The sequence below is a fragment of the Eptesicus fuscus genome, chromosome 9 (genome assembly GCF_027574615.1).
Source record: "Eptesicus fuscus isolate TK198812 chromosome 9, DD_ASM_mEF_20220401, whole genome shotgun sequence".
In the NCBI taxonomy this organism is placed as follows: Eukaryota; Metazoa; Chordata; class Mammalia; order Chiroptera; family Vespertilionidae; genus Eptesicus; species Eptesicus fuscus.
Window position 1 is genome coordinate 32,814,448 of NC_072481.1, and position 13,669 is coordinate 32,828,116.

Genomic DNA, 13,669 nt, shown 5'->3' on the forward strand with positions numbered 1-13,669 from the left:
TACAGTTTCTAAAGGCATTTGTTTTTCCACCCTTGGGCTATTAAACTGAACTATATGGAGGTAGGAGATGGGTAGGAGACACTAAAAGGACTATTTGAATGCAGATTCCCATATGCTTACCTGCTGGTGATTAGGAAAATGTTCCATAGCTTTCAGCAGCAAGTGGGTCACATCAGCCAGGAGTCTGACAGGCATTCCTGCAGCAAGATCCTGCTTGGTTAAATTAAATACACAGGCGCTTGCAGCAAGTTGCACTGGTAAATTCATAGGGTGGTTTCTCATCCCAGTGACCACAAGCTGGAAAAAAAAATTCGTTCTCTTAATCCACCTTATAAATCCAAGCCCTCTTCACATAGCAACATTATTGTGTTAATATGTAATAATTTCTAAAATATCTTAAGTATCTTTTTTATCCTCATGTGCGAAGAGCCTAGGACATAGCAGTTGCTCACTAACACTTAGTTCCTGTGAACCTTGTTCATGTCCAGAAATTTTTCTGTACGACTAATGAATCTGAAAGAGGCGAAATAACAACAGACCCCACAGAATTACAAAGGATTGTTAAAAAATACTATGAACAAATCTGCTCCAACAAACTAGACAACCTGGAGGAAATGGACATATTCCTAGAAAAATACACCCTTCCAAAACTCAATCAGGAAGATTCTAAAAATCTCAATGGGCCAATAACTATGGAAGAAATTGAAGCAGTCATCAAAAGCTCCCAGCAAACAAAAGCCCGGGGCCAGACGGCTTCACAGGGGAGTTATACCAAACATTCAAGGAAGAACTAAAACCTATCCTCCTCAGATTATTCCAAAAAATTCAAGATGAAGGAACGCTTCCAAGTTCATTCTATGAAGCCAGCATTACCCTAATACCAAAACCAGATAAAGACACCACAATGAAAGAGAATTATAGGCCAATATCCCTCATGAACATAGATGCCAAAATCCTCAACAAAATTCTAGCATATCGGATCCAGCAATAGATCAGAAAGATCATAGACCATGACCAAGTAGGATTTATCCCTGGGATGCAAGGATGGTACAATATCTGCATATCAATAAACGTGATACATCACATAAACAAATTGAGAGATAAAAATCACACAGTCATATCAATTGATGCAGAAAAAGCATTTGACAAAATACAACACCCTTTCTTGATTAAAACTCTCAGCAAGGTAGGAATAGAAGGATCATACCTCAACATAATAAAAGCCATATATGACAAACCCACAGCCAACATCATACTCAATGGACAAAAACTAAAACCACTTCCCCTAAGAACAGGAACAAGACAGGGATGCCCAGTCTCACCACTCCTGTTTGACATAGTACTGGAAGTACTAGCCATTGCGATCAGACAATAAGAAGAGATAAAAGGCATCCAAATTGGAAAAGAAGACGTAAAACTGTCCTTATTCACAGATGACATGATACTGTACATAGAAAACCCTAAAGACTCCATCAAAAAATCATTAGACTTAATAAATGAATTCGGCAATGTAGCAGGATACAAAATTAATGCCAAGAAATCTATGGCATTTCTTTACACCAATAGTGAACTTACAGAAAGAGAAACTAAAAAAGCAATCCCATTTACCATCGCACCAAAAAAATTAAGATACCTAGGAATAAACTTAACTAAGGAGGTAAAAGACCTATATGCAAAAAAACTACAGGACACTGAAAAAAGAGATAGAGGAAGACATAAACAGATGGAAGAACATACCATGTTCATGACTGGTAGAATCAACATCATCAAAATGTCCACACTACCCAAAGTAATCTATAGATTCAATGCAATCCCCATTGAAATACCAAGGGCATATTTCACAGACCTAGAAAGAAAGTTCCAAAAATTCATCTGGAATAAAAAAAGACCCCGAATAGCTGCAGCAATCCTGAGAAAGAAGAACAAAGTAGGTGGGATCTCAATACCAGATATCAAGCTGTATTACAAAGCCACTGTTCATAAAACAGCCTGGTACTGGCACAAGAACAGACATATAGATCAATGGAATAAAATAGAGAACCCAGAAATTGACCCAAACCACTATGCCCAATTAATATTTGACAAAGGAGGCAAGAGCATACAATGGAGTCAAGACAGTCTCTTCAATAAATGGTGTTGGGAAAATTGGACAGATACATGCAAAAAAATGGAACTAGACCACCAACTTACATTATACACAAAAATAAACTCAAAATGGATAAAGGACTTAAACATGAGACGGGAAACCATAAAAATACTAGAGCACTCATTAGTCAACAGAGCCAAATATCAATAGTACAACGATTGAAATTTCTTTTGAGAGCCAAATTTTTTTAACTTAAACTTCTTCTAACGCCACTTCTTCAAAATAGACTCGCCCAGGCTGTGGTACTTTGTGGAAGAGCCACACTCAAGGGGCCAAAGAGCTGCATGTGGCTCCCGAGCTGCAGTTTGCCGACCAGTATACTAGAGGAATCCACAGGCAGAGAAATCTCAGACATATGCAGAAGCAATTTCTTCACGCAATTTCTTCACCGCTCCTAGGACAATGAAAACTAAAGAGAAAATAAACAAATGGGACTACATCAAGATAAAAAGCTTTTGCACAGCAAAGGAAACCACCAACAAAACAACAAGAAAGCCCACTGCATGGGAGAACGTATTTGCCAATGTTATCACTGATAAGGGTTTAATCTCCAACATTTACAGGGAACTCATACAACTTAACAAAAGGAAGATAAACAATCCAATCAAAAAATGGGCAACGGACCTAAACAGATACTTTTCGAAAGAAGACAGAAGGAAGGCCAAGAGACATATGAAAACATGCTCAAAGTTGATAATTATACGAGAGAATCAAATCAAAATGACAATGCGGATTCATCTCACACCTATCAGAATGGCTATCATCAACAAATTTAACAAAGGACAAGTGTAGGTGAGGATGCGGAGAAAAAGGAACCCTTTTGCACTTCTGGTGGGAATGCAGACTGGTGCAGCCACTGTGGAGAACAGTATGGATTTCCTCAAACAACTAAAAATAGAACTCCATTTGACCCTGCGATCCCACTTCTAGGAATATATCCCAAGAAGATAGAAACACCAATCAGAAAGGATATATGCACCCCTATGTTCATAGCAGCACAATTCACCATAGTTAAGATTTGGAAACAGCCTAAGTGCCCTTCAGCAGATGAGTGGATTAAAAACCTGTGGTACATCTACACAATGGAATACTATGCTGCGGTAAAAAAGAAGGAATTCTTACCATTTGCAACAGCATGGATGGAACTGGAGAGCATTTGCTAAGTGAAATAAGGCAGTCAGAGAAAGGTAAATACCACATGATCTCACTCATTTATGGAATATAATGAACAACATAAACTGATGAACAAAAACAGATCCAGAGACAGAGAAGTAGCGATCAGACTGTCAAACCTCAGAGGGAAGGTAGGGGAGGGTGGGGGTAAGGAGGAGAGATCAACCAAAGGACTTGTATGCATGCATATAAGCCTAACCAATAGACACAGACAACAGGGGGGTGAGGGCATGAGTGGGGGTAGGTTTGGGGGACTAATGGAGGGATAAGGACACATATGTAATACCTTAATCAATAAAGAAATTAAAAAAAAGGACTAATGAATCTTTTTTATTCAGATAATTTATCTTTGTGTATCCAAGACTTACTACAGTATCTGTTATAAGGTTAACACAATAAATTCTTAAAGACTTGAACAAAGTAAAGCAGAGGCTAACCACTTTCAGATGAGATTGGGCATGTTCAGGGTGATATGGCAGTAGACTAAACTTCACTTACTTTTTTCCCCCTACTTTTACTTTTATTAGCATTTATTTTATGCTGAATTTACTCCCTAGCCATAGTTTTTGTTTCTTCAGTTTCTTCTGGGATATCTTTATCTTCCATGTAACTTCCTCTTCTGGTTTAAGAACCATTTGCTCTTTTTTAGTAAGGATCATCTAAATGTGGGAGGGAGAGTTCATCTATGGGTTAATCTGCATGAACTCTAAGTTCTGCGCCGCATCTTACGCTTTGTTCAGCTGGATGTGCTCAATGACTAGAGAACCTACATCTAAACCCTGAAGTTCAGCATTACTCTCTGCATTTTTAAGCACGTGCAGGAAAAATTTAGCACTCTTTTTGGCCATTGACCCTGCATCCTCCCCTACTCTATGGCTTGGGCAAACATACCAACTCTACCATTCAAAAGACAGAATGGCACACATTTGCTTCTGTACAGTAACATCCTTCAGATACTTGGTGGCCTGCATATACTTGATGGCCTGGGCAATTTCACAAGTGTTCTTAAAGGGAACACAAAGATTTGAACCTTGATTTGTAGGGTTTTCTGGGTGAAATGAATAGCAAATTATTTTCAGAAATCACTTCAAGCCATTTTCAAATTCCAACATTCAGTTCCTTGAGAATGCTAGTTAGAGCACAATAAAATCAATCCATTCACTTCCTTCTGGCCTTGATAACTATTTCCTACCTTTCCCTCTCTAATCAACCCCCAACAAATCCTTCCTACTCATTACCATCTGAAGACCTTGCTTCCAACTACATGGAGAAAACTGAAGCAATCAGAAAAGAACTTCAGATTCTCACTACCACATGTACCCTCTAACCAGCATATACACATGCTGCCTTCCTGCCTGTTACCATAAATGATTTCTGTGGGCTCCTGTTTAAAGGTAATCTCTCCATTATGTCCTAGATCCTCCCTTCCTTGTCTACTTAATGATATTGTTTCAGTTGTTCTCCCCTCTCACTTTTACACCATTTTAAAATTCTGCAGTAGATGCCCTGGCCAGTGTGGATCAATTGGTTGAGTGCCGTCCCTTATACTGGAAGGTCACTGGTTTGATTCCTGGTCAGGGCACATACCCAGGTTATAGGTTTGTTCCCCGGTCGGGGTGTACATGGGAGGCAACAGATCCATGTTTCTCTTTAACATTCATGTTTCTCTCTAAAATTAATAAAAATACATATTTTTAAAAATTCTATAATAGGTCATTCATATCATCATATAAACAAGCTAGTTTGTCACCCATCTTAAAAACAAACCCATTTCCTCAGCCAACTACCACCTTTTTTCCTTTGCTCCCCTTTGTAGCAAAATCTCTTAAAATTACTGCCTATATTATTTTCTCTCTGTATCATTCACTGAATGAATGAATGAATGAATGAATGAATAAGTATTTCAGATCAGGATTAGAGATCTAGTCCTTTGGTGCTAAAAAAAAAATAAATAGATAAGGCATATGCCAAGTGCCAATATCCTCTGGTATGTATGGAGTGGGTGATAGGTGTTGGGGATAATATCCTAGGATCTGAAATGTACTTGTTCCTATTCATGCACACCATTCTCAAAATGTAAGATCCCTGAAGATTAAGTCATTTCTGGTTGTGCCACTAACTTGATGTTATTAAACCTCACAGATCCTCAGTTATACAATATATAAAATAGAAGGTACAACTTATCAATTGGGATTATGGTGCCCACTAAATGAGGTACCAAATATAATATACTCCTATAATCACTGGTTTCAAAAATGAATGTTTATAAGGATTATCTTTTTTAAATTTATCTTTATTGTTGAAAGTATTACAGATATTCTCATTTTTCCCTTTTGACCTTCTCTTCCCGGTTCCCTCCTCTCCCCCAGGCCTTCACCTTCCTATCGTCTGTGTGGATGGGATATGCATATAAATTCTTTGGTTAATCTCTTCCCATCACTTCCCCTATTGAATCTAAATTTCTTGGGGTGGGGTTCACAAATCTGCTTTTTAAAATAGGCAATATACCAGACATCTGGTAGACAAAGACCACATTCTGACAAACACTGCCCTAAGCAATCAACAAAATTAAGAATCTTTCTTACTTGCCCTTTAAAAGCTGTCTTGGTTAAAATAACATGGCTTAGTTATGAAAGCACAGGAGGTTTATAAATGGCACAGGAGGTTTATAAATGGCATGGAAAGCACAGGAGGTTTATAAATGGCATTGCAATTCCAATGTTGTATTTCTAAAAAGAGCCTATACCGAAGCAATACAGGGCCAATATCTATTGCAGTGTCCTGATATACTTCCATTTTCAACTACAACTGGTGAGAAAATATCACACTGGTCACTGGTTTTAGGTAGTTAAATATCATCTGGAAGTAATGTTCATACTGCTAAATGAGACTGCTATATAACTTCAAAAACATTATGCAACTATCTTCTTTCTTTCTCATTTACTGCTAATAAGTAAAGTCATACATCATCAATCCTATTACAAAAAAAAGTCAAAGGCTAAATGCATATTTTCACCAGTTTTCTTTACAAAACCATCATCTATCCAGGCAGATAAATTTTTCATATCCAGTTTCTTATTCTTACCTTTAAAATTTCTGGCTTTGTTTTTTCCATCACATGAGTCAGACTAAAAAGATGAAATAGAGCTTCCCGGACAAAGAATGCTCGTTCACTGTACCGCTTCAATGCTTCTGCAATCTGAGTTTCGTTGGCTTCTCCAGACACCTTTGAACAGAGCCAGAAAATTAGCTTTTAGGTTCTTCTCAACCCCCTAACTTTCTCTATCCAAACATCATTTGTATAGATGGCATCCAGGATAGCTATGTAAGGCTTAAAACAAATCAGAATAGTCATCCTATGCAGGTGCACATATGATAAAGAGAGATATAGATAGATAGAGATATATAGAGATAGAGATATATATTAGACTAGTAGCCCTGCACACGAATCCGTGCACCAGTAGGTCGCTGCTGCCCTCCTGTAGCTCTCTGCCCACTGCCCTGCCCTCCTGTACCTCCCCCCAACCCCCTCATAGCTTGCTGCCCTGCCCCCTCCTGTAGCTCTCCGCCTCCCACTGGCTTGCTGCCCTGCCCTGTCCCATAGCTCTCTGCCACCCGCTTGTAGTTCACTCCCCCACCATCTGCAGATCTGTGATCTGATCGTTACGTGGTCAGTCGTTACACCTCATGGTGTAACGGATAATTAGCATATTCCTCTCTTAATATATAGGATAGACTCAGACCCTACTATAAGCCTGTGGGTAAAATTTTCTACATTGCACCTAAAATAAATCTCAATTTATTTAATACTATCTATAACAGTGATGGTGAACCTATGACACGCGTGTCAGCACTGACACGCGTAGCCATTTCTGATGACACACGGCTGCTGAGGCGGCCGCATGCCGAGGATGAAACATTTGCTGCTCCTGAGGGTGAAACATTTGCGAAATAATGTTTTTTCCTCTAAGTGACACACTACCCGAGTTATGCTCAGTTTTTTGGCGAAGTTTGACACACCAAACTCAAAAGGTTGCCCATCACTGATCTATAAGGTCTTGCCTTGGGATTAGGCTTTTATCTACCTTTTAAGGTACTCTCTCCCCCTAACATACAATGTTATAGCCATATGGGCTATTTTCCTGATCTTTCAATAACTCAAGCTCTTTCCCAGGAAAAAATCACCTATAATAATAAAAGCATAATATGCTAATTAGACCAGTCATCCTTCCGGACGACCTTCTGGACAAAGCCGGGGCTGCAAGGGAAGTCCGGGTCCTGGGTGCCTGCCAGTGGCTGGAGGGAAGCCAGAGTCCTAGGTGCCAGAGGGAAGTTGGTGCCGGCTGCTGGGGGAAGGAAGGCCTACTCTTGCAAGAATTTCGTGCATCAGGCCTCTAGGTAGCCTATCTAATAAAGAGGGAATATGCTAATTGCCCATCACACCCTCACAAAGATGGCAGTGCCCACAGCCAATAAGGAGGGAATTGCTAATTGACTGTCACGCCCTCAAAGATGGCGGCGGCCAGTACTCTCAGCCCCGCCGGAGCGGCAGGCGCGCGGCATGGCCTGGCCCGCCCCCAGGCAGGTCCGGCTGCTCTGCGTGCCTGACTCTGGAGTCCCCCAGTCCCTTCAGCCCCTAGCCGCCCAGGGCCGGCCCAAGGTTCAGGCAAGCCTTGGATGGTGGTTGCGCAGCCGCCCAGGGCCGCCCGAGGCTCAAGTAACCAGGGACGGCCAAGGTTTGCACTGTCAGCGTGGCAGCAACAGAGCTGTGATAGGGGTGTCGCCTTCCCCTGATCACTGGGTTGCCTCCCGCCCCTGAGGGCTCCCAGACTGTGAGAGGGGGCAGGCTGGGCTGAGGGACTGCCCCCCCAGTGCATAAATTTTCATGCACCAGGCCTCTAGTTTATAATATCCTCTCATTGAAATCTTCCTCTCTTCTACTCAATCTTCCCAATTCAAGTTAAATAATACTTCTTTAGCAAGTCCTTCTCTGACCCACCAATCTAAGTCAGGTCCCTCTGAAACATCTTCATAGCCATTATCATAACCACCCCTCCCCCAACTAGACTGACCCATTTACCACTGTATCCCAACAGCTGGCATTATGTGTGCCTCACAGTAAGAACTCAGTAAGTATTCATCACATAAACGTATAAATTAATTTTCCAAGATTTATTAAGCTCTCATTCAGCATCAAGAGGTTCTGTTAAAAATTAAGACCATCTAGGAATTTCCCATTTATAAAGGTTAATACACTTAAACTATGGTTCATGTACCATTGGGTAACCAAATGTATGTAATGTATGTAACAAGAAGTGGCTCTTTATAAAAGTAATCCAACTAATAAGTGAAAGAGAAATTATTAGAATAGCACCATAATCTCCAATGAATTAATGGAACTAGGTATTAAGTTTCAACAACTGTTAACATCACAGAACAGATAACGAACCAGACATTATATACTTCCTTAATGAAACAGCATGACACCTTAAGGGTCCTGCCAAAGGTATCAAACATGAGTGTGATTAAGTTTCCCAATCTAACTACCAATTTGTATAAAATCCAAACACGGGGAAATATGCATCAAGAGTATATAATCAAGAAAATCCAGATTGAGGGAAATTCTACAAGTCAAAAAAAGCTGGATTCTTTAATAGACAAATCATAAGGAAAAGAAAGGGATGGAGAGAGAACTTGTAAATTAAAAGGTACTCAAAAGACAAAATTTTGAAAAAATGGACAAGACTAACTAAGTCCCTAGAGATAAATAGTTGGGTCATAAAACTATATATAAAAAAAGCAATGACATGATTATTATTATAAAGTCAGAATAGAGATACTTTTGTGGAGAAGGAGGGAGTTGTAATCAGAATTGGACACATGGAAGAGCTTCAGGGTAGCTGACAAAGTTCTATTTATTAACAGAGTGATGGTCTCAAATGTGTTCACCTTATTTTCACTCACTACAGTATACATTTGTTATTTACAGTCTTTGTATCCATCTTATTTTATAATAAGGTTTAAAAACATGTAAAAAAAAAAACAACACAACAACCCTGTCATTCAGAAAGATATAACCTCATTAAGTTGGAAGACAGGTATTTTTTGGCAGTAACATTATGCAGGATGAAAGAAAAATAAATACTTAAAAAATATATTACTCAGAAAATGGGTTTTATATGAACAAATAGTATTTAGAAAGGAAATGCAGCTTTGAGGAAATGAAGGGCTGCATTATGACTGACATTTCAACCATTGATATGATATGCTACAAGGTCTAATACAAACTAGACCAGTGATGGCGAACCTATGACACGTGTGTCAGCACTGACACACGTAGCCATTTCTTTTTTTTTTTTTTTTTAATATATTTTATTGATTTTTCACAGAGAGGAAGGAAGAGGGATAGAGAGCTAGAAACTCGATGAGAGAGAGACATCGACCAGCTGCCTCCTGCACATCCCCCACCGGGGGATGTGCCCGCACCAATGTACATGCCCTTGACGGAATCGAACCTGGGACCTTCCAGTCCGCAGACCGACGCTCCATCCACTGAGCCAAACCGGCTTCGGCACACGTAGCCATTTCTGATGACACGTGGCCGAGGATGAAACATCTGCTGCTCCTGAGGATGAAACATTTGCAAAATAATGTTTTTTCCTCAAAGTGACACACTACCCGAGTTATGCTCAGTTTTTTGGCCAAGTTTGACACACCAAGCTCAAAAGGTTGCCCATCACTGAACTAGACTATAGTACCGATGCATGCCAAGTGACACAAGGGTACATACCGCGCATTTGTAAGATTGTAGAAATAAAAATGCTATTTCTTTACAAAATATTTTAAAAACTATCCTATATTACAAAGAGGTGATATGCAAATTGACCCTCACACTGTCGACAAGATGGCCACTCCCATGTGCTCAAAGATGGCCGGCAGGGGAAGGTAGTTATGGGCAACCAGGCCTGCAGGGGAGGGCAGTTGGGGGAGACCAGGCCTACAGGGAAGGGCAGTTAGGGGCGGGGCGACCAGGCCTGCAGGGGAGGGCAGTTGGGGGGGACTAGGCCTGCAGGGGAGGGCAGTTGGGAACGACCAGGTCGGCAGGGGAGGGTAGTTGGGGGGAACCAGGCCTGCAGAGAAAGGCAGTTGGGGGCAACCAGGCCTGCAGGGGAGGGCAGTTGGGGGGACCAGTCCTGCAGGAGAGGGCAATTGGGGGTGACCAGGCCGGCAGGGGAGGGCAGTTAGGGGTGACCGGGCCAGCAGGGGTGGGCAGTTGGGGGCAACCAGGCCTGCAGGAGAGGGCAGTTGGGGTAACCAGGCCTGCAGGGGAGGGCAGTTGGGGGGGACCAGGCCTGCAGGGGAGGGCAGTTGGGGGTGACCAGGCCAGCAGGGGCAGGCAGTTAGGGGCAACCAGGCCGGCAGGGGAGGGCAGTTAGGGGTGACCAGGCCAGCAGGGGAGGGCAGTTTGGGACAAGCAGGCCTGCAGGGGAGGGCAGTTGGGGGTTACCAGGCCTGCAGGGGAGGGCAGTTGGGGGGACCAGTCCTGCAGGGGAGGGCAGTTGAGGGTGACCAGGCCTGCAGGGGAGGGCAGTTGGGGGGACCAGTCCTGCAGGGGAGGGCAATTGGGGGTTACCAGGCCAGCAGGGGAGGGCAGTTAGGGGAGACTGGGCCAGCAGGAGTGGGCAGTTGGGGGTGACCAGGCCTGCAGGGGAGGGCAGTTAGGGGAGACTGGGCCAGCAGGAGTGGGCAGTGGGGGTGACCAGGCCTGCAGGGGAGGGCAGTTAGGGGCAACCGGGCTGGCAGGGGAGGGCAGTTGGGGGTGACCAGGTTGGCAGGGGAGGGCAGTTGGGGGCAAATGAGCCGGAAGAGAAGCAGTGAGGCATCAATCAGGCTAGCAGGGGAGTGGTTAGGGGATGATCAGGCTGGCAGGCAGGCGAGCGTTTGGGAGCCAGCAGTCCTGGATTGTGAGAGGGATGTCTGACTGCCTGTTTAGGCCCGATCCCCGAGAGGTCCCAGATTGGAGAGGGTGCAGGCTGGTCTGAGGTATAGTCCCCCGCAGTGCAGGAATTTCGTGCACTGGGCCTCTAGTTTATGTATAATATACATGCATACACATTGGTCATGACTATGTATTCACATATATAAGCAGTAATTGAATAATAAAATTTTCCAAGTGTTCACCTCTTTTTAATCACTCTGAACCTTTTCTTACATTCTCTTACATTTGGAAAGACACCGATTTGATCCCTGACCCCATTTGGACTGCCCTGGAGACAGTCAATCAAGTGTCTCTTTCACATAGATGTTTTCTCTCTATCCCTCTCTCCTCCTCCCTCCTTCTTTCCCTCCTTTCTACTCTATCTAAAAATCAGTCAAAACAATATCCTTGGGTGAGGATTAAAAAAAAAAAGAAGAAATAGCCTAGAAAGCATGAACAAGTAAATCAGAATCACAAAAAAGATTGTAAGGGGGAAATTACTTAACAATAATTTCAGTCAAACTTCATTTACCCACAATTGGTTGATTCCAAACAGCTTTATAATATCTTATATGAAATATAGCCTCAAGTTTGCATGGGGACCACTGCTAGGTAGATAACCCCAGAGTCTGGGAATGAGGTGACCCACAAATTTAAGAATCCTAGTTGTGGAGAAATAGAAGGTTCAAGAAAGGGATTGTGACAAAAGAGCAAATTGAGTGGGGAAATGGTGATGACAGAGTTGGAAATTCTATAGTAAGAAAGCTCTCTGTGTTGGGACTAGAAAGTGAGAGGAAAGAACTAAGATACTCAAATAGAGACAATGACATGTAGTGGAAAGGATACATAATTTGGAATCAAATAGTCCAAGGATACAGGGGCAGGGTCTGATGTCATCTAGTTGTGAGCCTTAAGAAAACCATTCCCTCTCATTGAGTCAAGAGATCAAAATAAGTAATCTATAATAATAAAAGCATAATATGCTAAATAGACCGGATGTCCTTCTGGACAACCAACCTTCCAGACAAAGTCAGGGCTGCGAGGGCTGAGCCCCTGGCACGAATTTCATGCTTCGGGCCTCTAGTATCCTATCTAATAATAGAGTAACATGTAAATTACCATCACTCCACTACGCCCACGATTGAGCGGCGGGAGGCTGGGGGGTGGGACTCCCGCCCCCTGTGCCTCTCAACGGCCAGATCCGCGGCCGCTGAGGGGGCCTGCCGCGGACACTCAGCTGCGCCTCTCAACGGCAGGGTAGCCAGGTGTCCGCGGCAGCCCCCCTCAGCGGCCGTTGAGAGGCGCAGGGGTAGCCCCCCTCAGTGGCCACGGACCATCAAAAGGGTGGGAGCTGGGTGCCAGTCTGCTCTGGCACCAGGCCTTTCAGAAGCCTCTGAAAGGCCTGGTGCACCAGGGACAGGCACCCAGCTCCACCGCGAAAAGCGAAAGCGTGTAGGGGACCCTACACGTGCATGATTCAATCATGCACTGGGTCTCTAGTATATATATAAATGCAAAAGTCCCCCCCACCCCCAAATCCCCACAAACCTCTTCTTATAACTAACCACTCAAAGTACCATATATGCAATGCCTTATAAAGAATTCTAGGAAGTCACACTGTCTCTCTTTCTTGCATCCTTCAGTCTGACCTAAAAAACTCGGAATGTAAAGCCAAAAAACCAGTCTCAACTAATTTAAAGCATCACAATACTAAGACAATTATTTCAGACAAGTTTTTCATCAACTTTACTAAGTTAGACAATTCTACAAAACGAGACATGGCAACATCAGCTCTCCTCCCTTAACATGACCTGTTATTTTCCAGTTTTCAAATCAGTAGTCAAATAATGTAAAAAGAACATAAATTGTTGTATTTAGTTGAATAAAGGGCAAAGATCCAATTATCTTTATCTTAAAAAATATTTTAAAACAATGATTCTCAACTTTGGCTGCATATTAATCACCTACTCAGTTTTAAAAAATATTGAAGCCTGAGTTCCACCTCCCTGTGATTCTGATTTACTTGTTCAAGCTTTCCAGGCTATTTCTTTTTCTTTTTTAATCCTCACCCGAGGATATATTTTTTGACTGATTTTTAGAGAGAGTAGAAAAGAGGGAAGAAGGGAAGGAGGGAGGGGAGAGAGAGGGAGAGAGAGAAAACATCCATGTGAAAGAGACATGTCGATTGACTGCCTCTGGGGCAGTCCAACCGGGGCTAGGGATCAAACCTGCAACCCAGGTATGTGCCCTTCACTGAGAATCGAAGGGCAATACTCTAACTACCTAGCAACACTGTCCAGGGCCCAGGTTATTTCTTTTTTAAAAAAAATATATTTTATTGATTTTTTACAGAGAGGAAGAGAGGGATAGAG

At 42.5% G+C, this 13,669-nt stretch overlaps 1 protein-coding gene across 1 annotated transcript in view; it reads right to left on the reverse strand.

The window, feature by feature from the left end:
* The window catches only part of ZYG11B (zyg-11 family member B, cell cycle regulator), a 69,622-nt gene that overhangs the window by 14,275 nt on the left and 41,678 nt on the right, over positions 1-13,669 (reverse strand). The window contains exons 4-5 of the mRNA XM_054720547.1: positions 6,405-6,545; positions 121-297 (exon numbers count right to left, since the gene is read on the reverse strand). Of these exons, the coding sequence (XP_054576522.1) occupies positions 121-297; positions 6,405-6,545 (318 nt within the window). The remainder of the gene's footprint in view (positions 1-120; positions 298-6,404; positions 6,546-13,669) is intronic.